Consider the following 20,690-nt stretch of genomic DNA (forward strand, 5'->3'; position numbering starts at 1 on the left):
TATGTTTAGTTATTTATTTACATGTTTATTATTTTTAGCTATTCATTTAAATGTTTAGTTATTGTTATTTTTAATTATGTATTTGATTGTTTAGTTGTTGTTGTTGTTATTTTTTTTTTTTTTACATTATTGTTTAGTTATCTTAGGTATTTTTTTAACATTATTGGTTAGATATATTTTTTCTTTTGTATTATTATCGTTTAGTTATTGTTGTTTTTAGTTTTTTATTTGATACTGTTTGTTTACTGTTAGTTATACTTATTTATTATATTGTTTATTTATTGTTATATTTAGCTATTTATTTTATTATTATTATTATTGTCTAGTTATTTCTAACTGTAGTTATTTTTTTATTGTTATCGTTTATTTATTGCTAATTTTAGTTATTTATTTGGGTATTATTGTTTGGTTAATATTATTTATTTTATAATTATATTTTCGTTTTTTTTAGTTATTTTAATTTGTCGTTATTGTATGGGTATTTTTAGTTATTTATTTTGTCGTTATTGTTTAGTTATTTTTAGTTGTTTATTATGTTATTGTTTAGTTATTTTTTAGTTATTTATTTTGCTGTTGTTGTTTAGTTATTTTTAGTTATTTATTTTTTGCTATTGTTTAGTTATTTTTACTTATTTATTGTTTCGTTAATGCTTAGTTATTTTTAGTTAGTTATTATGTTGTTATTGTTTATTTATTTTTAGTTATTTATTTTGCTGTTGTTGGGTTTTTTAGTTATTTATTTTGTTGTTATTGTTTAGTTATTTTTAGTTATTTATTATGTCGTTATTGTTTAGTTATTTATTTTGCTGTTATTGCTTATTTATTTATTTTGTTTAGTTATTTTTAGTTAGTTATTTGATTATTATTGATTAGCGATCATTATTTTTAGTTATTTGTTTGGAGGGTTGGTATTTGCACCATCCTTCATGAAGAAGTGAAATTGGTGGCCGGTGGTGGAAGTTCTGGGACGGAATCTCTCCTGGGAAGGGGAAGTAGAAAGGGGAAGTATAATATTGTAAATGTGGACGGCGTTGTGGGTGGCGAGTGACGGGGAGACGTGGGACAATTGGTACACAGATAAGAGGGGAATAAATAGCAGCTAATCGGCTGACGTCAGACCTTTCGCAATCAGCCGGTAATGATGTGTGGTTCAGTCCTAAGGCCGTGTTTTGTGTTTCCAGCCATGGACTGCGCCCAATCCCGACACTTCCTGAGCCGCACGCATCTGCACAGCAATTAAAGGTAATTTCCAGCCGGATCCGGATAGTGGGACCCAAAACTGACTTTTATTATTTACAAACTAGAAAAAAAATGTTGTTAACTCTTATTGGTCGCTTAAAGAGGACCTGTCTGTGAAGAATGTCCTTATTCTCCCCTCCCCCAGTAATCAGACTGTACACAGTAACTTTGTAGAAGGAGGAGGAAGCATTTCCTCAGTCTCCCCTCCCCAGTGATCAGACTGTACAGTGTAACTTTGTAGCAGGAGGAGGAGGCATTTCCTCAGTCTCCCCTCCCCTAGTGATCAGACTGTAAATTTCCTCAGTCTCAGTGAGGAGCGTGTAATATACAGAGTGCAGAGGTCAGGAGGGTGTAAAGCACAGATTTCAGAGGTCTGGATGGTGGAGGGTACAGAGTGCAGAGATCAAGAGGGTGTGACATACAGGGTGCAGAGGTCAGGGGTGTGTAGCTAGCATACAGAGTACAGAGGTCAGGAGTGTGTAACATACAGAGTACAGAGGTCAGGACTGTGTAGCATACAGAGTACAGAGGTCAGGAAAGTGTAACATACAGTGTGCAGAGGTAAGGGGTGTGTAGCATACAGAGTAAAGAGGTCAGGAGTGTGTAACATCCAGAGTGCAGAGGTCAAGAAGGTGTAGCATACAGAGTACAGAGGTCAGGAGTGTGTAACATCCAGAGTGCAGGTCAGGAGGGTGTAACATACAGAGTACAGAGGTCAGGAGTGTGTAGCATACAGAGTGCAGAGGTAAGGGGTGTGTAGCATACAGAGTACAGAGGCCAGGAGTGTGTAACATCCAGAGTGCAGAGGTCAAGACGGTGTAGCATACAGAGTACAGAGGTAAGGAGTGTGTAACATCCAGAGTGCAGAGGTCAGGAGGGTGTAACATACAGAGTACAGAGGTCAGGAGTGTGTAACATACAGAGTACAGAGGTCAGGAGTGTGTAGCATACAGAGTACAGAGGTCAGGAGGGTATAGCATACAGAGTGCAGAGGTCAGGAGGGTGTAACATACAGAGTGCAGAGGTAAGGGGTGTGTAGCATACAGAGTACAGAGGTCAGGAGGGTATAGCACACAGAGTGCTGAGGCCTGGCAAGTGTAACATAGAGATTGCAGAGGTCAGAAGCGTGTAATATACAGAGTACGAAGGTCAGGAGTGTGTAGCATACACAGAGTACAGAGGTCAGGAGTGTGTAGCATACAGAGTATAGAGGTACGGAGTGTGTAACATACAGAGTGCAGAGGTTAGGAGGGTGTAACATACAGAGTACAGAGCTCAGGAGGGTGTAGCATACAGAGTACAGAGGTCAGGAGTGTGTAGCATACAGAGTAGAGAGGTCAGGAGTGTGTAGCATACAGAGTACAGAGGTCAGGAGTGTGTAACATACAGAGTACGGAGGTCAGGAGTGTGCAGCATACACAGAGTACAGAGGTCAGGAGTGTGTAGCATACAGAGTACAGAGGTCAGGATTGTGTAGCATACAGAGTACAGAGGTCAGGAGTGTGTAACATACAGAGTGCAGAGGTTAGGAGGGTGTAACATACAGAGTACAGAGCTCAGGGGGGTGTAGCATACAGAGTACAGAGGTCAGGAGTGTGTAGCATACAGAGTACAGAGGTCAGGAGTGTGTAGCATACAGAGTACAGAGGTCAGGAGTGTGTAACATACAGAGTACGGAGGTCAGGAGTGTGTAGCATACACAGAATACAGAGGTCAGTAGTGTGTAGCATACAGAGTACAGAGGTCAGGAGTGTGTAGCATACCGAGTGCAGAGGTCAGGAGTGTGTAACATACAGAGTGCAGAGGTCAGGAGGGTGTAACATACAGAGTGCAGAGGTAAGGGTGTGTAGCATACAGAGTACAGAGGTCAGGAGTGTGTAGCATACAGAGTACAGAGGTCAGGAGTGTGTAACATACAGAGTGCAGAGGTCAGGAGGGTGTAACATACAGAGTGCAGAGGTAAGGGGTGTGTAGCATACAGAGTACAGAGTTCAGGAGTGTGTAACATACAGGGTGCAGAGGTCAAGAAGGTGTAAAATACACAGTATAGAGGTCAGGAGTGTGTAACATACAGAGTGCAGAGGTCAAGAGGGTGTAACATACAGAGTGCAGAGGTAAGGGGTGTGTAGCATACAGAGTACAGAGGTCAGGGGGGTGTAACATACAGAGTACGGAGGTCAGGAGTGTGTCGCATACAGATTACAGAGGTCAGTAGTGTGTAACATACAGAGTACGGAGGTCAGGAGTGTGTAGCATACACAGAGTACGGAGGTCAGGAGTGTGTAGCATACACAGAGTACGGAGGTCAGGAGTGTGTAGCATACACAGAGTACAGAGGTCAGGAATGTGTAGCATACAGAGTACAGAGGTCAGGAGTGTGTAACATACAGAGTACGGAGGTCAGGAGTGTGTAGCATACACAGAATACAGAGGTCAGGATTGTGTAGCATACAGAGTACAGAGGTCAGGAGTGTGTAACATACAGAGTGCAGAGGTCAGGAGGGTGTAACATACAGAGTGCAGAGGTAAGGGGTGTGTAGCATACAGAGTACAGAGGTCAGGAGTGTGTAGCATACAGAGTACAGAGGTCAGGAGTGTGTAACATACAGAGTGCAGAAGTCAGGAGGGTGTAACATACAGAGTGCAGAGGTAAGGGGTGTGTAACATACAGAGTGCCGAGGTTAGGAGGGTGTAACATACAGAGTACAGAGCTCAGAGGGGTGTAACATACAGAGTACTGAGGTCAGGAGTGTGTAGCATACAGAGTACAGAGGTCAGGAGTGTGTAGCATACAGAGTACAGAGGTCAGGAGTGTGTAACATACAGAGTACGGAGGTCAGGAGTGTGCAGCATACACAGAGTACAGAGGTCAGGAGTGTGTAGCATACAGAGTACAGAGGTCAGGAGTGTGTAACATACAGAGTACAAAGGTCAGGAGTGTGTAACATACAGAGTGCAGAGGTTAGGAGGGTGTAACATACAGAGTACAGAGCTCAGGGGGGTGTAGCATACAGAGTACAGAGGTCAGGAGTGTGTAGCATACAGAGTACAGAGGTCAGGAGTGTGTAGCATACAGAGTACAGAGGTCAGGAGTGTGTAACATACAGAGTACGGAGGTCAGGAGTGTGTAGCATACACAGAATACAGAGGTCAGGAGTGTGTAGCATACAGAGTACAGAGGTCAGGAGTGTGTAGCATACAGAATGCAGAGGTCAGGAGGGTGTAACATACAGAGTACGGAGGTCAGGAGTGTGTAGCATACACAGAATACAGAGGTCAGGAGTGTGTAGCATACAGAGTACAGAGGTCAGGAGTGTGTAGCATACAGAATGCAGAGGTCAGGAGGGTGTAACATAAAGAGTACGGAGGTCAGGAGTGTGTAGCATACACAGAATACAGAGGTCAGGAGTGTGTAGCATTCACAGAATACAGAGGTCAGGAGTGTGTAGCATACAGAGTACAGCGGTCAGGAGTGTGTAACATACAGAGTGCAGAGGTCAGGAGGGTGTAACATACAGAGTGCAGAGGTAAGGGGTGTGTAGCATACAGAGTACAGAGGTCAGGAGTGTGTAGCATACAGAGTACAGAGGTCAGGAGTGTGCAACATACAGAGTGCAAAGGTCAGGAGGGTGTAACATACAGAGTGCAGAGGTAAGGGGTGTGTAGCATACAGAGTACAGAGGTCAGGAGTGTGTAGCATACAGAGTGCAGAGGTCAGGAGTGTGTAACATACAGAGTACGGAGGTCAGGAGTGTGAAGCATACACAGAGTACAGAGGTCAGGAGTGTGTAGCATACAGAGTACAGAGGTCAGGAGTGTGTAACATACAGAGTACAGAGGTCAGGAGTGTGTAACATACAGAGTGCAGAGGTTAGGAGGGTGTAACATACAGAGTACAGAGCTCAGGGGGGTGTAGCATACAGAGTACAGAGGTCAGGAGTGTGTAGCATACAGAGTACAGAGGTCAGGAGTGTGTAGCATACAGAGTAAAGAGGTCAGGAGTGTGTAACATACAGAGTACGGAGGTCAGGAGTGTGTAGCATACACAGAATACAGAGGTCAGGAGTGTGTAGCATACAAAGTACAGAGGTCAGGAGTGTGTAGCATACAGAGTGCAGAGGTCAGGAGGGTGTAACATACAGAGTACGGAGGTCAGGAGTGTGTAGCATACACAGAATACAGAGGTCAGGAGTGTGTAGCATACAGAGTACAGCGGTCAGGAGTGTGTAACATACAGAGTGCAGAGGTCAGGAGGGTGTAACATACAGAGTGCAGAGGTAAGGGGTGTGTAGCATACAGAGTACAGAGGTCAGGAGTGTGTAGCATACAGAGTACAGAGGTCAGGAGTGTGCAACATACAGAGTGCAAAGGTCAGGAGGGTGTAACATACAGAGTGCAGAGGTAAGGGGTGTGTAGCATACAGAGTACAGAGGTCAGGAGTGTGTAACATACAGGGTGCAGAGGTCAAGAAGGTATAACATACAGAGTATAGAGGTCAGGAGTGTGTAACATAGAGAGTGCAGAGGTCAGGAGGGTGTAACATACAGAGTCCAGAGGTCAGGAATGTGTAACATACAGAGTGCAGAGGTCAGAAGTGTGTAACATGCAGAGTGCAGAGGTAAGGGGTGTGTAGCATACAGAGTACAGAGGTCAGGAGTGTGTAACATACAGAGTGCAGAGGTCAGGAGTGTGTAGCATACAGAGTAAAGAGGTCAGGAGTGTGTAACATACAGAGTACGGAGGTCAGGAGTGTGTAGCATACACAGAATACAGAGGTCAGGAGTGTGTAGCATACAAAGTACAGAGGTCAGGAGTGTGTAGCATACAGAGTGCAGAGGTCAGGAGTGTGTAACATACAGAGTGCAGAGGTCAAGAAGGTGTAACATACAGAGTATAGAGGTCAGGAGTGTGTAACATACAGAGTGCAGAGGTCAGGAGGGTGTAACATACAGAGTCCAGAGGTCAGGAATGTGTAACATACAGAGTGCAGAGGTCAGAAGTGTGTAACATACAGAGTGCAGAGGTAAGGGGTGTGTAGCATACAGAGTACAGAGGTCAGGAGAGTGTAACATACAGAGTGCAGAGGTCAAGAAGGTGTAACATACAGAGTATAGAGGTCAGGAGGGTGTAACATACAGAGTCCAGAGGTCAGGAATGTGTAACATACAGAGTGCAGAGGTCAGAAGTGTGTAACATACAGAGTGCAGAGGTCAGGGGGTGTAACATACAGAGTACAGAGGTCAGTAATGTGTAGCATACAAAGTACAGAGGTCAGGAGTGTGTAACATACAGAGTGCAGAGGTTAGGAGGGTGTAGCATACACAGAGTACAGAGGTCAGGAGTGTGTAGCATACAGAGTACAGAGGTCAGGAGTGTGTAGCATACAGAGTACAGAGGTCAGGAGTGTGTAACATACAGAGTGCAGAGGTCAGGAGGGTGTAACATACAGAGTGCAGAGGTAAGGGGTGTGTAGCATACAGAGTACAAAGGTCAGGGGTGTGTAGCATACAGAGTACAGAGGTCAGGAGTGTGTAACATACAGAGTGCAGAGGTCAGGAGGGTGTAACATACAGAGTGCAGAGGTAAGGGGTGTGTAGCATACAGCGTACAGAGGTCAGGAGTGTGTAACATACAGAGTGCAGAGGTCGGGAGGGTGTAACATACAGAGTGCAGAGGTAAGGGGTGTGTAGCATACAGAGTACAGAGGTCAGGAGAGTGTAACATATAGAGTGCAGAGGTCAAGAAGGTGTAACATACACAGTATAGATGTCAGGAGGGTGTAACATACAGAGTCCAGAGGTCAGGAATGTGTAACATACAGAGTGCAGAGGTCAGAAGTGTGTAACATACAGAGTGCAGAGGTCAGGGGGTGTAACATACAGAGTACAGAGGTCAGTAATGTGTAGCACACAAAGTACAGAGGTCAGGAGTGTGTAACATACAGAGTGCAGAGGTTAGGAGGGTGTAACATACAGAGTACAGAGCTCAGGGGGGTGTAACATACAGAGTCCAGAGGTCAGGAGTGTGTAGCATACAGAGTACAGAGGTCAGGAGTGTGTAGCATACTGAGTACAGAGGTCAGGAGTGTGTAACATACAGAGTACAGAGGTCAGGAGTGTGTAGCATGCAGAGTACAGAGGTCAGGAGTGTGTAGCATACAGAGTACAGAGGTCAGGAGTGTGTAACATACAGAGTGCAGAGGTCAGGAGGGTGTAACATACAGAGTGCAGAGGTAAGGGGTGTGTAGCATACAGAGTACAGAGGTCAGGAGTGTGTAACATACAGAGTGCAGAGGTCAGGAGGGTGTAACATACAGAGTCCAAAGGTCAGGAATGTGTAACATACAGAGTGCAGAGGTCAGAAGTGTGTAGCATACAAAGTACAGAGGTCAGGAGGGTATAGCATACAGAGTGCGGAGGCCTGGCAAGTGTAACATAGAGATTGCAGAGGTCAGAAGTGTGTAATATACAGAGTGCAGAGGTCAGGAGGGTGTAACATCCAGAGTGCAGAGGTCAGGAGGGTGTAACATCCAGAGTGCAGGGGTCAGGAGGGTGTAACATCCAGAGTGCCGGGGTCAGGAGGGTGTAACATCCAGAGTTCAGGGGTCAAGAGGGTGTAACATACAGAATGCAGAGGTTTGGAGGGTGTAACATACAGAGTGCAGAGGTTAGGAGGGTGTAACATACAGAGTGCAGAGGCCAGGAAGGTGTAACATACAGAGTGCAGAGGTTAGGAGGGTGTAATATACAGAGTACAGAGGTCAGGATGGTGTAACTTCCGGAGTGCAGAGGTCAGGAGGGTGTAACCTCCAGAGTGCAGAGGTCAGGAGGGTGTAACCTCCAGAGTGCAGAGGTCAGGAGGGTGTAACATCCAGATTGCAGAGGTCAGGAGTGTGTAGCATACAGAGTACAGAGGTCAGGAGTGTGTAGCATACAGAGTACATAGGTCAGGAGTGTGTAACATACAGAGTGCAGGGGTCAGGAGGGTGTAACATACAGAGTGCAGAGGTAAGGGGTGTGTAGCATACAGAATACAGAGGTCAGGAGTGTGTAACATACAGAGTGCAGAGGTCAGGAGGGTGTGACATACAGAGTCCATAGGTCAGGAATGTGTAACATACAGAGTGCAGAGGTCAGAAGTGTGTAACATACAGAGTGCAGAGGTCAGGGGGTGTAACATACAGAGTACAGAGGTCAGGAGTGTGTAGCATACAAAGTACAGAGGTCAGGAGGGTATAGCATACAGAGTGCGGAGGCCTGGCAAGTGTAACATAGAGATTGCAGAGGTCAGGAATGTGTAACATACAGAGTGCAGAGGTCAGAAGTGTGTAACATACAGAGTGCAGAGGTCAGGGGGTGTAACATACAGAGTACAGAGGTCAGTAATGTGTAGCACACAAAGTACAGAGGTCAGGAGTGTGTAACATACAGAGTGCAGAGGTTAGGAGGGTGTAACATACAGAGTACAGAGCTCAGGGGGGTGTAACATACAGAGTCCAGAGGTCAGGAGTGTGTAGCATACAGAGTACAGAGGTCAGGAGTGTGTAGCATACTGAGTACAGAGGTCAGGAGTGTGTAACATACAGAGTACAGAGGTCAGGAGTGTGTAGCATGCAGAGTACAGAGGTCAGGAGTGTGTAGCATACAGAGTACAGAGGTCAGGAGTGTGTAACATACAGAGTGCAGAGGTCAGGAGGGTGTAACATACAGAGTGCAGAGGTAAGGGGTGTGTAGCATACAGAGTACAGAGGTCAGGAGTGTGTAACATACAGAGTGCAGAGGTCAGGAGGGTGTAACATACAGAGTCCAAAGGTCAGGAATGTGTAACATACAGAGTGCAGAGGTCAGAAGTGTGTAGCATACAAAGTACAGAGGTCAGGAGGGTATAGCATACAGAGTGCGGAGGCCTGGCAAGTGTAACATAGAGATTGCAGAGGTCAGAAGTGTGTAATATACAGAGTGCAGAGGTCAGGAGGGTGTAACATCCAGAGTGCAGAGGTCAGGAGGGTGTAACATCCAGAGTGCAGGGGTCAGGAGGGTGTAACATCCAGAGTGCCGGGGTCAGGAGGGTGTAACATCCAGAGTTCAGGGGTCAAGAGGGTGTAACATACAGAATGCAGAGGTTTGGAGGGTGTAACATACAGAGTGCAGAGGTTAGGAGGGTGTAACATACAGAGTGCAGAGGCCAGGAAGGTGTAACATACAGAGTGCAGAGGTTAGGAGGGTGTAATATACAGAGTACAGAGGTCAGGATGGTGTAACTTCCGGAGTGCAGAGGTCAGGAGGGTGTAACCTCCAGAGTGCAGAGGTCAGGAGGGTGTAACCTCCAGAGTGCAGAGGTCAGGAGGGTGTAACATCCAGATTGCAGAGGTCAGGAGTGTGTAGCATACAGAGTACAGAGGTCAGGAGTGTGTAGCATACAGAGTACATAGGTCAGGAGTGTGTAACATACAGAGTGCAGGGGTCAGGAGGGTGTAACATACAGAGTGCAGAGGTAAGGGGTGTGTAGCATACAGAATACAGAGGTCAGGAGTGTGTAACATACAGAGTGCAGAGGTCAGGAGGGTGTGACATACAGAGTCCATAGGTCAGGAATGTGTAACATACAGAGTGCAGAGGTCAGAAGTGTGTAACATACAGAGTGCAGAGGTCAGGGGGTGTAACATACAGAGTACAGAGGTCAGGAGTGTGTAGCATACAAAGTACAGAGGTCAGGAGGGTATAGCATACAGAGTGCGGAGGCCTGGCAAGTGTAACATAGAGATTGCAGAGGTCAGAAGTGTGTAATATACAGAGTGCAGAGGTCAGGAGGGTGTAACATCCAGAGTGCAGAGGTCAGGAAGGTGTAACATCCAGAGTGCAGGGGTCAGGAGGGTGTAACATCCAGAGTGCCGGGGTCAGGAGGGTGTAACATCCAGAGTGCAGGGGTCAAGAGGGTGTAACATACAGAATGCAGAGGTTTGGAGGGTGTAACATACAGAGTGCAGAGGTTAGGAGGGTGTAACATACAGAGTGCAGAGGCCAGGAAGGTGTAACATACAGAGTGCAGAGGTTAGGAGGGTGTAATATACAGAGTACAGAGGTCAGGAGGGTGTAACCTCCGGAGTGCAGAGGTCAGGAGGGTGTAACCTCCAGAGTGCAGAGGTCAGGAGGGTGTAACCTCCAGAGTGCAGAGGTCAGGAGGGTGTAACATCCAGAGTGCAGAGGTCATGGGGGTGTAACATCCAGAGTGAGGAGGTCAGTAGGGAGTAACGGGCAAAGTGCAGAGGTTAGGAGGGTGTAACATCCAGAGTGCAGAGGTCAGTGGGGTGTAACATCCAGGGTGCAGAGATCAGGAAGGTGTACCATCCAGAGTGCAGAGGTCGGGAGGGTGTAACATTCAGGGTGCAGAGGTCGGGAGGGTTTAACATACAGAGTGGAAATGTCAAGAGGATGTAACACACAGATAGTAAAGGTCAGGAATATGTAACTTCCAGAGTGAAGAGGTCAGTGGGGTGTAACATCCAGGGTGCAGAGATCAGGAAGGTGTACCATCCAGAGTGCAGAGGTCAGGAGGGTGAAACATCCAGGGTGCAGAGTTCAGAAGGGTGTAACATGCAGAGTGGAAATGTCAGGAGGATGTAACACACAGATAGTAAAGGTCAGGAATATGTAACTTCCAGAGTGAAGAGGTCAGGAGGGTGTAATGTACAGCGGTGTCATTTTGGAATCTCAAGTGCCTATCGTGCCAGGTGATTGCTGAGTGGGTGTCTGTGTTGTGCATTGTTTACTGCCGGGGGGGAGGGGGATACCAGGGATAGACCTCTCAAAACAGGGAAGATCCCCAGCAAACCTGGACTAATGGCATCCATGCTGGGCTTCTAGTGCACAGTACATGTGAAGTGGAACCAGAGAAATTTCAGTAGGAGCAGCTTGTACAAATGTGTAAGACTGAGATCAGATGTTCACACAATCTCCCCAGTGTGGATGAGGGTGTGTGTGTGTGGGGGGGGGGGGGGGGTGGGGGGGAGCACAGGCTGTAATCATAGAGTTTGGAAGGGTGAGAAGCTTTGGCAGGTTTTTATTGTTATCTGTGCCCCCGATTTGAAGATCTCCTCATTTCCTGGTCACTAAGAGCTTTGAAAATGTAGAACAGTGTCCCCCGAGAGCTGCTTTTAGCCAAATCTCTAGAATTCTTGAAAAACAAAGCCAAGATAAGTTTCATTATACAAAATATAATTGGCTATCTATTGGATGCAGCATTGTTGATTGTTGTTCCATTGATCAGGAATTACTTTTCTTCTCTGTTGGACCTCCTCTTTATATGTTTTTTTTGTCCTTCTCCAAGTCACCTAGGGGTTTTAGGGTTCCAACAGTGCGTGTTTTGTTTTTTTTGTTTTTTTCATTGTTGTATCTTTATTACCTTACAAACTATGTCACTGTGTATTTTAGGGATATTCTTCTACTTGAACCTTCACCAGTCCATGGATAATCGTTCTGCCATCTCTGAACTTGTTCTGCTTGGATTCCCAGGAATTGGGGAGAAGTTTCACACCCCGGTCTCCATAGCTCTGTTCCTGGCTTATCTCACATCGCTGTGTTCAAATGGCATAGTCATAGCACTGATTAGCTGCAACCGGCATCTGTACCAACCAATGTATGTGGTCATCTTGAACCTTGCCATCTCTGACTTGCTGTTTGATACCATCACTCTGCCGAAGATCGTGGCCAAGTACTGGTTTAATGATGGGTCTATCCCATATGCTGGATGTATCTTCCAAGTATTTTGTGCCCATTTCCTTGGCAGCTTTGACTCCTACATCCTCTTACTGATGGCCATTGATCGTTATGTTGCCATATGCAAACCCCTGAGGTACCCATCAATAATCAACAACCGACGTACCATCCTCATCTGTTGCTTCTTTTGGTTCTTCACAAGTTTCATTGGCATAACAATCGCTGTTCTGGACTCTGGTGAAGAACTATGTGGACAGAAAATCAAAAGCTGCTATTGCACCAATACAGCGGTCTTGTCCTTGGCCTGCAATGACGTGACCTCCCTGAAGCGTACGATCTTTGTCATTGCTATGTTTGTTCTTCTCTTGCCTCTGTTCCTCATCCTTTTTTCCTATGGAGTCATAATCCGGGTCATCATCACACAGACCCACTCTGTGAATCGAAGGAGAGCCTATTATACATGCGCCACCCAGTTGTGTGTTATTTGTCTATATTTTATCCCACGGATATTTGTGTATGTTGCCAACCAATTCAATTTGATCCTCAATGAAGATGTGAACGTCCTTATTCTCTGCTTTTATTCATTCGTACCACATATGGCCAACCCCATCATTTACTGTTTAAGGACTAAGGAGATTAGAAGGACCTTTAAGAACATTATCAAAAGGTGGTTACTGATGAAGAATCCAAGAATACCAGCAGTGAATGTAATTACAAGCTCAGAACACCTTTAGGGGTGACCCGAAACTGTGCTATGGAGGCACTCTGGTGGACCGGATGACTTAGAGGTGCTTAATGTCTTATAGAGCTACTATAGCATGAAAATTATCTTCTCAAACCCTTGCTTTTGTGTGTTGCAGAGTGTGATCACTGGGTGCAGCGGAGTCCATTCAGATCAGACATTGTGGAGTAAACAGGAACTGGCTTCTTTATTGGAACATAACACAGAAATCAAAGATGTCACCTCATTGTAATAAGAACAACAGACAGGAAGAGATAACCAACAAGTTCAGTACAGTGTACAGGATATTACAACACATCATAGAAATGCATAGCATATCACTGAGCATTAGCGACATCTAGTGTCCTATTTATGAACTGCGGTTAATCTGCTAATCTGAAAGCTGTTGTATCTCCAACATTGTGTACGTGGCCGCCAACCATGTCAAGTTAATCCTCAATGAAGATGTGAACATCCCTAGTCTCTGCTTTTACATGTTCATACCCCAAATGGCTAACCCCATCATTTTTTGCATGATGAGTAGATATGAAGGACCTTTAGGAACCTTATAAAGAGGTGCATACAGATAAAAGATCCAGCAGTAAACAGAATTATAAGTTCAGCTTACCTTTAGGGAGTCACTCAAAACTGTGCTTCAGAGGGACTCTAGTGGACGGGGTTGCATAGTCTATCTTACAGGACCACTAACATGGAGATCCACCTCCTCAAGGTCTTGCCTTTGTCCAACCCATCAGGAACTCTTATTATTCCAACTGAAGGAGATGGATTACCAAAGCAGTTTGATAGGAAGTGTGAAACTCCTTCATCATGGCCATAAAAATTGGCAGACACGGAAAGTCCAAACATCTCACTCTTGCTAAGTTTGACTCAACCCACTTAAAACCACCAAAAACCAAAGTAACATGTTTTTTTTTTACTATTCTGGAAGGATCTTTTATAGTTTCTTTATTTACAATTACATTTTTTTTTTTCTTGGGATGTTGAAGAGCATATTGAAAGCTCGCAGTGTAAGGGAGGCTTGATGATGGAAGCGTGGTTCATCAAAGTGGGTGTTAACAATAATGCACAAAGCGTGAAGTAGCTCAGTTATGATTGGCTCCTAAGCCATGGGGTCAAGGGGCTGGGCCTGAACTCCAATAAAGGCTATGCTGAATTAACCACCACTGACGTGTAGATCTTCAGTCCTTAGTAGAGTTGCCTTTCTACCCACCCATGTTAAAAAGATGGTCAATGCAGCTTTATCAATAGTTTAAACTTAACCTTGCCCTTGGTTAAAATTCCTTTAATGGGTGATGCCCTCAATGCTTTTATGAGCCAGTTTAAGGCCCAATTAGAGCTCAAGGTAAGGGCAGGTTTTTAGACTGTCAGGTTGCTTTTCAGGTGGGCTCACAGTGTACTATAACTGGAACTGATACTGGCTATGTTGTTTTCTTGGCAATAAAGTTGAGACCGTTGCCCTTCTCCAACTTGACCGTTCTTCATGTCATCTTTGGGCAAAGGTACATATCATGTATCTGGTATGCTATATCTCCCTTGCTCATAATAGCTAACTGTTTTTGTATTTCAGAGACAGTCCCACATTTTGCAGCATAGGGTAACTATGCTTTCAAGTAAAAAATTACAGAATATGCATAACTAAACTTTTTTTTTTCCTGTAAGGTTTGGATAGAGTAAGGATGGGTTAAACCCAATCAGCTATTTTTTATTTATTTTTTTGCTGTTAGAGCCCGTTCACACTGGGGCGACCTGTCAGGCGACCTGGTCGCCTGACAGGTCGCCGTGGGTCGCCTGCCCATAGATTAGCACAGGACCCGTTCTAATAGGAGCGACACAAGTCGCTCCGACTTAGAAAAAGGGTCCTGAGCTTCTTTGGGGAGACCTGGAGCGACCTGCATTGACTTCAATGATATGAAGTCCGTGCATGCCGCTCCGAGGTCGCCCCAGCAAGTAGCGTGGCCCCTATGTGAAAGGGGTCTCAGTGTCCCATTGGGGAGATTTTTCTTTGTTTCCTCTCCTGAAGACACAACGGGAAGTGAGAGTAAACCTCTACCAAATGATATTTCTCCTTTTAGATAGTTGTGACAAAAGCACCTGTCCCCATTGGAAAAAGTTTCCCTTAATTTCTGTTCTGGAGACAACTGTAAAATTTTGAATTCCCCATCACCTTTCTCAGTTACAATGGTCATCAGAACAAATAGAGAGGATGAATCTCCTCACAGGAGACACAGACAGCATTAAAAACCTGACCAGGGGGGTCTAACCTCTAAAATGTTGGCCTTGACACTTAAAGCTGACCTTCCCTTCAGTCTTGCACAGTTGTACCGGCTCCTCTCTTGGACTGAAATGGCTTCCTCTGATTTCACTGCACACTGTGAGCTTCTGTGTGCATTAGAAGCTGCAGGAGCTCAGACAGAGCCCATCTCATTTCCTGGCTGGAGGACGCCCAACATCTAGTCTTTCCTTTTCAGCCTAACTGTCACTTGCCTGGCCCTTTCATTCATCCATTGGGTTTTAGTTCTTTCAATCATGAAGGCTCAGCATCACATGTGGGCAAGAGGGAAGAAGCGCAGTGCCTTCTAAGTGCAGCAAGACATTTATTGAAGAAGTACAACAAAATCAAACTCACATTTTCCAGGTGAATGAGAGGCAGTTTCAGCAAGATATATAGGTCATCAGGGGCATCACTGGAGCGAGTCCTGGTGGTGGAGACAGTGGGTCCCGATGAGTGCGGCAGGGGGGTTTCTCCGTATGCACAGGGGCGGCCTCGGTGGTGTCCGCGGGCTCCCCGTCAGCCGGTGGAACGCTGGCACTCGTGGGTCCTGGGATCCTGACGTAACTCATGGCGGTGATGCAGGACACTACGGCGACACGTTATCGGGGCATGCGCTCCTTCTTCACTCCTAGCCCACACTGAGACCTCTTCTTGCGCCAATTTACCACCGAATCACATGTGGGCACTACCTAGGGTGCCCTGGATGCAAATGCAGCCAGCCTAGGAACACCTATTCCTCAAGACTGACATCTACCCATCAAAGAATTCTAATATTTGCATAATCTTTCCAAAAGCCAGCCCACTGCTTGCATCGGGATTGAGGGCTCTTGAGAGGACTACTGAGGCAGGGATGTTTTCTGAAAGCCAGGTCAACCTTTCCCACCAGCCATGATCTTCTTGTATAACATAGAAAGAATGCTTAGTGATATGTAATGTAAATGGAAATGTTTTATTTGTAAATTGTGTTACTATTTTAATGGGGTGCGGGGAGAACCAGGGAAGGAAATATCTCTAGCAGGTATTATTTTGTGTTTTCCTTTACTTCCTGTGTAACCATTCGGATATCATGTGACCAACATCCCCTGAGTGTGGGCACAGGCATTAATAATAACATGTGGAAGGGCGAGAAGCTTTGAAAGGTTTTTATTGTTGTCTGTGTCCTCGTTGAGAAGATCGCCTTACTTCCTGGTCACTAATGGCACTTTTTCACTGCAAGTACCGGCTCGGCTCTACTCGGCCCTGCTTGGCCCGGTATGGTTTTCCACTGCATGGTACCACATGGTACGGTGTTGGAACGCTTCGGTACGGTTTGGTATGGTTTGCTTTTCCACTAAAGTAGTACTAAAGTAAGTGGAACCACAATCGAGGTGGTACTGTTTTAAAGAGCCAAACCGTTCAGTTCCATGTAGTGGAAAAGCGCTGCCGTACCGTACCGTACCGAACCGTTCCTACACCGTACCATGCGGTACCAGCAGTGGAAAAGCACAAAAGTGAGCCGAACCGTTCGGTTCCATGCAGTGGAAAAGCGCCATAAGAACTGTAAAAATATGGAAAAGTCTTCACCAAGTGTTGCTTCTAGCCAAGTTTGTAGATTTCATTAAAAAAGTCTGAATATGCTCAAAAAATATGCAAAATAGGCTATTAATATTTATGTAATAAAACAATATACATTGTCTCTGGAGATCAGGAAGGAATCTTCTTCTCAGTTTGGCCATATTTGAAGTTTTTTTTTTTTATTTGGTTGGCATGTCTTTATTACCTTACAAATTCTCACTGTGTATTTCAGGAATATTCTTCTACTTGAACCTTCACCAGTCCATGGATAATCGTTCTGCTATCTCTGAATTTGTTCTGCTTGGATTCCCGGGAATTGGGGAGAAGTTTTACCCCCCGGTCTCCATAGCTCTGTTCCTGGTTTATCTCACATCTCTTTTCTCAAATGGCATAGTCATAGCACTGATTACCTGCAACCGACATCTGCACCAACCAATGTATGTACTCATCTTGAACCTTGCCATCTCTGACTTGCTGTTTGATTCCATCACTCTACCGAAGATCGTGGCCAAGTACTGGTTTAATGATGGATCCATCTCCTATGTTGGATGCCTCTTCCAAGTACATTCTGCCCATTCCCATGGGAGCTTTGATTCCTACATCCTCTTACTGATGGCCATTGACCGTTATGTTGCCATATGCAAACCCCTGAGGTACTCATCAATAATCAACAATCGACGTACCATCCTTGTCTGTTGCTTCTTCTGGCTCTTCACAAGTATTATTGGCATAACAATCGCTGTTCTGGACTCTGGTGAAGAACTATGTGGACAGAATATCAGTAGCTGCTTTTGCACCAATTCAGTGGTCTTGTCCTTGGCCTGCAATGATGTGACCCCTGTGAAGCATATAACTTTTTGCCTTGCTATGTTTGTCCTTCTCTTGCCTCTGTTCTTCATCCTTTTCTCCTATGGAGTCATAATCCGGGTCATCATCACCCAGACCCAGTCTGTGAGTTGGAAGAGAGCCTATTACACTTGTGCCACCCAGTTGAGTGTTATTTGTCTGTATTTTATCCCACGGATATTTGTGTCAGTTGCCAACCAAGTCAAGTTGATCCTTAACGAAGACGTGAACGTCCTTATTCTCTGCGTTTACACATTCGTACCACATATGGCCAACCCCATCATTTACTGTTTGAGGACTAAAGAGATTAGAAGGACCTTTAAAAACCTTATCAAAAGGTGGATCCCGATGAAGATTCCAAGAATACCAGCAGTAACCGTAAATACAATCTCAGATCACCTTTAGGGAGTAACCCAAAACTGTACTATGGTGGGCTGGATCACTAAGTGGTGTTTAACATCTTATAGGGCTACTAACATGGAGATCACCTTCTCAAGATCTTGTCTTTGCCGCACCCACTGTGAAGCCATAATACTTCTGATGAAGGTGGTGGATTAACAGAACAGTCAAAAAAGGAAATGTGAAACTCCTTCATCATGGCCATGACTATCGGAAGACACTGCAAGTATAGACATCCCACTCCTGCTAAGATCTGACTCAACCCAGCAAAACCCACCAAAAATCTAATTAACATTTTTTTTTTTATCTTGAGTGACATTTTTTAGTTTATTTATGAATCATTACATGTTTTATTGAATGATGCAGAGCATATAGAGTCAGATGTGTTATTTCCTTCATCGAACATGGCGCCACTTTCTCTTTGAATGTACGCGGATGGAGTCAAAGTGCCACCATGTGTTATTATATAAAGTATCTGGCATGTCATATATCTCTTTCTCATTGTTATTGATTTCTGTCACAAGGTTGATAGATAGTCACAAGTTTAGCATTATTTTTATTTCAGGACAATTATACTTTCAAGTAACAAAGTAAATGTATGTAGCACTCACCCTGAAAGGGCCCGCTAAGTTGTCCCAGGTTCTCTTTCCAAGCCAGTGTAGTGGCATACACTACACAACAACAGTCTCAGTGATCTGTCTAGGGGTATCTTTGGAAGCATAAGTTAGGCCCGAACATCACCCGTTTGACGAACACCCGAATTTGCGGGGCGCTCGGCATGATGTTTGCCCTCTGAGTGCCCCACAATGCATTGCGCGCTGCGCAGTGCATTCTAAGCCCTGATTGGCCTGACCGATGGTAAGGTTAGAGAATGCTGCGTCCTTAACAACAGATGAGTCATCAGCTGTCAAAGGGCTTCCCCGTTGATGACAGCCAATGGAAAAAAAAACCATTGCCGGCAATAGAAAAATGTCCAGACCCTTATTCGAGCATGCAGGAAAGGTGGGGGACAAGCAAGCTCCATTCCATCCTAAACCATACCAGGCACATGCTCTTAACATGGAGGGGTGCAGGCGGGGCATGTTGATGGGGACAATGGCCTCTTCCCCGAAACCCTAGGCGGTGGTGGTGGGGGTTTGTGGGCAGGGGGCTTATAGGAATCTGGAAGCCCCCTTGTACAAGGGAGCTCCCAGATCCCCCCCCCCATGTGAATGAGTAGGAGGTACATTGTACCCCTACTTATTCACCAAAAAAAAGTGTCAAAAAGAAATAAAAACACACACACAGTTTTTGACAATTTCTTTATTAAAATAAAAAAAACAATGTCCCCTGATGTTGATCCATCAACAATCACGATGTACACCACACTCAAAAAAAGTAAAAAAAAAAACAAACTCTGCCCACGACAAAGTTTAACTGCCAACTGCCTGCTCCGCCGTTTGACAGTTTTTAAATAGGTAAAGGACGGGGCCACCTGGTGATGTCCCAAAGGGCCTGGTATGGATTGGGTGGGCCCAAAGCTGATTTCTTTTAACATTTTTATATTGTTGGCAATGGCTTGCAGCTGGGAAAATCAATTTACATGCCATTTTTTTTTTCTTTTTATATATCAGATTTGCTGCAGCAGGTTCTATACACGGTACAGATGGGCCACTTTACAGGCAGACTAAGGGGACCCCCAAGCGCTATATTTAAAGGAATTTTTCTTTTTTTTAATTTCACTTTAAGCATTGTTAAAATCACTGCTCCTATAAAAATGAACTTTTTAAAAAAAATGTTTTGCAATGATACATGTCCCCCAGGGCAGTACCAGGGCCCCTATACCCTTTTTATGGCCAATAACTTTCTTATAAGTCTTCAAAATGGGGACTTTTGATTTTTCAAATTTGGGTCCCATAGACTTAATTAGAGCTTGGGTCCGAACTTTTTACCGAATCGGGGGTGTTTGGTCCATCACTACTCACAATGTCCCTGGATACTTGGATGTCTCCTTCCAATATCAAGCAGACATTTCTCCTGTGAACTCTCCAGACCAGATCCTCAGTGAAATCTCTTAATCAGTTTAATCAAGGTTCAGTAGAACAGGTTCCCCAGCTCTAGCATAGCTGGAACCTTGATAAGCATATGTAGGACTACAGCTGAATTGTCCAAAAGGGCAGCAGCCCATTAGGCTGGGAACTTCTCCTCCTGGACAAGAACATGGCTGCCTCAGGTTCCATACTAATAATGCACTCCTCAGCCACCTACTAGGCATCCTCCTCCAGCAACTGGCCAAGACCACATAAATATTTAGGTTGTGGGTCTGCCTCTTTCAGCCCACTACATTCTAGAATCCCCCAGAAGGCAGAGGGAAGCAGTCGAACCTGCAGCCAATGAAGCCTGGAAAAGACCAAAGCAATCACAACCTGCTCCACTGATAACAGCAGAGGCAAAAATAACTAAAGCCTATCTAGGAGGGTGCTACAGGTACAACCAATTTTTTTTTTTCCCCTTAAGCTTTGGATAAAGTGAGTAAGGGTTAAACTCCTGTTAGCTAATGTTTTCATGTCTGTGTTCAATTGGGGAGATTTTCCTTTCCTAAAGACACAGCCAGGAGTTAGAAAAACCTCTACAACAGAGATCCTCAAACTACGGCCCTCCAGCTATTGCGGAACTACACATCCCATGAAGCATTGTTAAACTCTGAGATTCACAGACATGACTAGGCATGATGGGAATTGTAGTTCCTGAACAACTGGAGGGCCATAGTTTGAAGACCCCTGGTCTACAAAATCAGGGGAATTCTCCTCTTAGACAGTTGTCCCTGGAGCAGATGTCCCAGTAGGAAAATGTTCCCCTCTATTCCTGTTCTGGTGACAAATGTAAAATCCTGGATTTCCCATGACTTTCTACCTCGGGGACAATGGTCACCAGGACACAGACC

General features: G+C 45.0%; 2 protein-coding genes and 1 long non-coding RNA gene across 3 annotated transcripts in view; all 3 read left to right on the forward strand.

The window, feature by feature from the left end:
• The window catches only part of LOC309547181, a 683,824-nt gene that overhangs the window by 655,130 nt on the left and 8,004 nt on the right, over positions 1–20,690 (forward strand). The gene's annotated exons all lie outside the window — the stretch shown is intronic.
• Positions 1,156–12,688, forward strand: LOC309547405 (olfactory receptor-like protein DTMT; the record flags this gene model as incomplete). The annotated part of the gene is made up of 2 exons (XM_082247248.1): positions 1,156–1,242; positions 11,670–12,688. The coding sequence occupies exon 2, from the start codon at positions 11,702–11,704 to the stop codon at positions 12,686–12,688; it is 987 nt and encodes a 328-aa protein (XP_082103374.1). The 5' UTR covers positions 1,156–1,242; positions 11,670–11,701.
• Positions 16,787–17,997, forward strand: LOC309547174 (olfactory receptor 1E16-like; the record flags this gene model as incomplete). The annotated part of the gene is made up of 1 exon (XM_082246962.1): positions 16,787–17,997. The coding sequence occupies one exon, from the start codon at positions 16,787–16,789 to the stop codon at positions 17,771–17,773; it is 987 nt and encodes a 328-aa protein (XP_082103088.1). The 3' UTR covers positions 17,774–17,997.

This window comes from Pelophylax lessonae (genome assembly GCF_965119305.1).
Source record: "Pelophylax lessonae genome assembly, chromosome: 2".
NCBI classification, from domain to species: domain Eukaryota; kingdom Metazoa; phylum Chordata; class Amphibia; order Anura; family Ranidae; genus Pelophylax; species Pelophylax lessonae.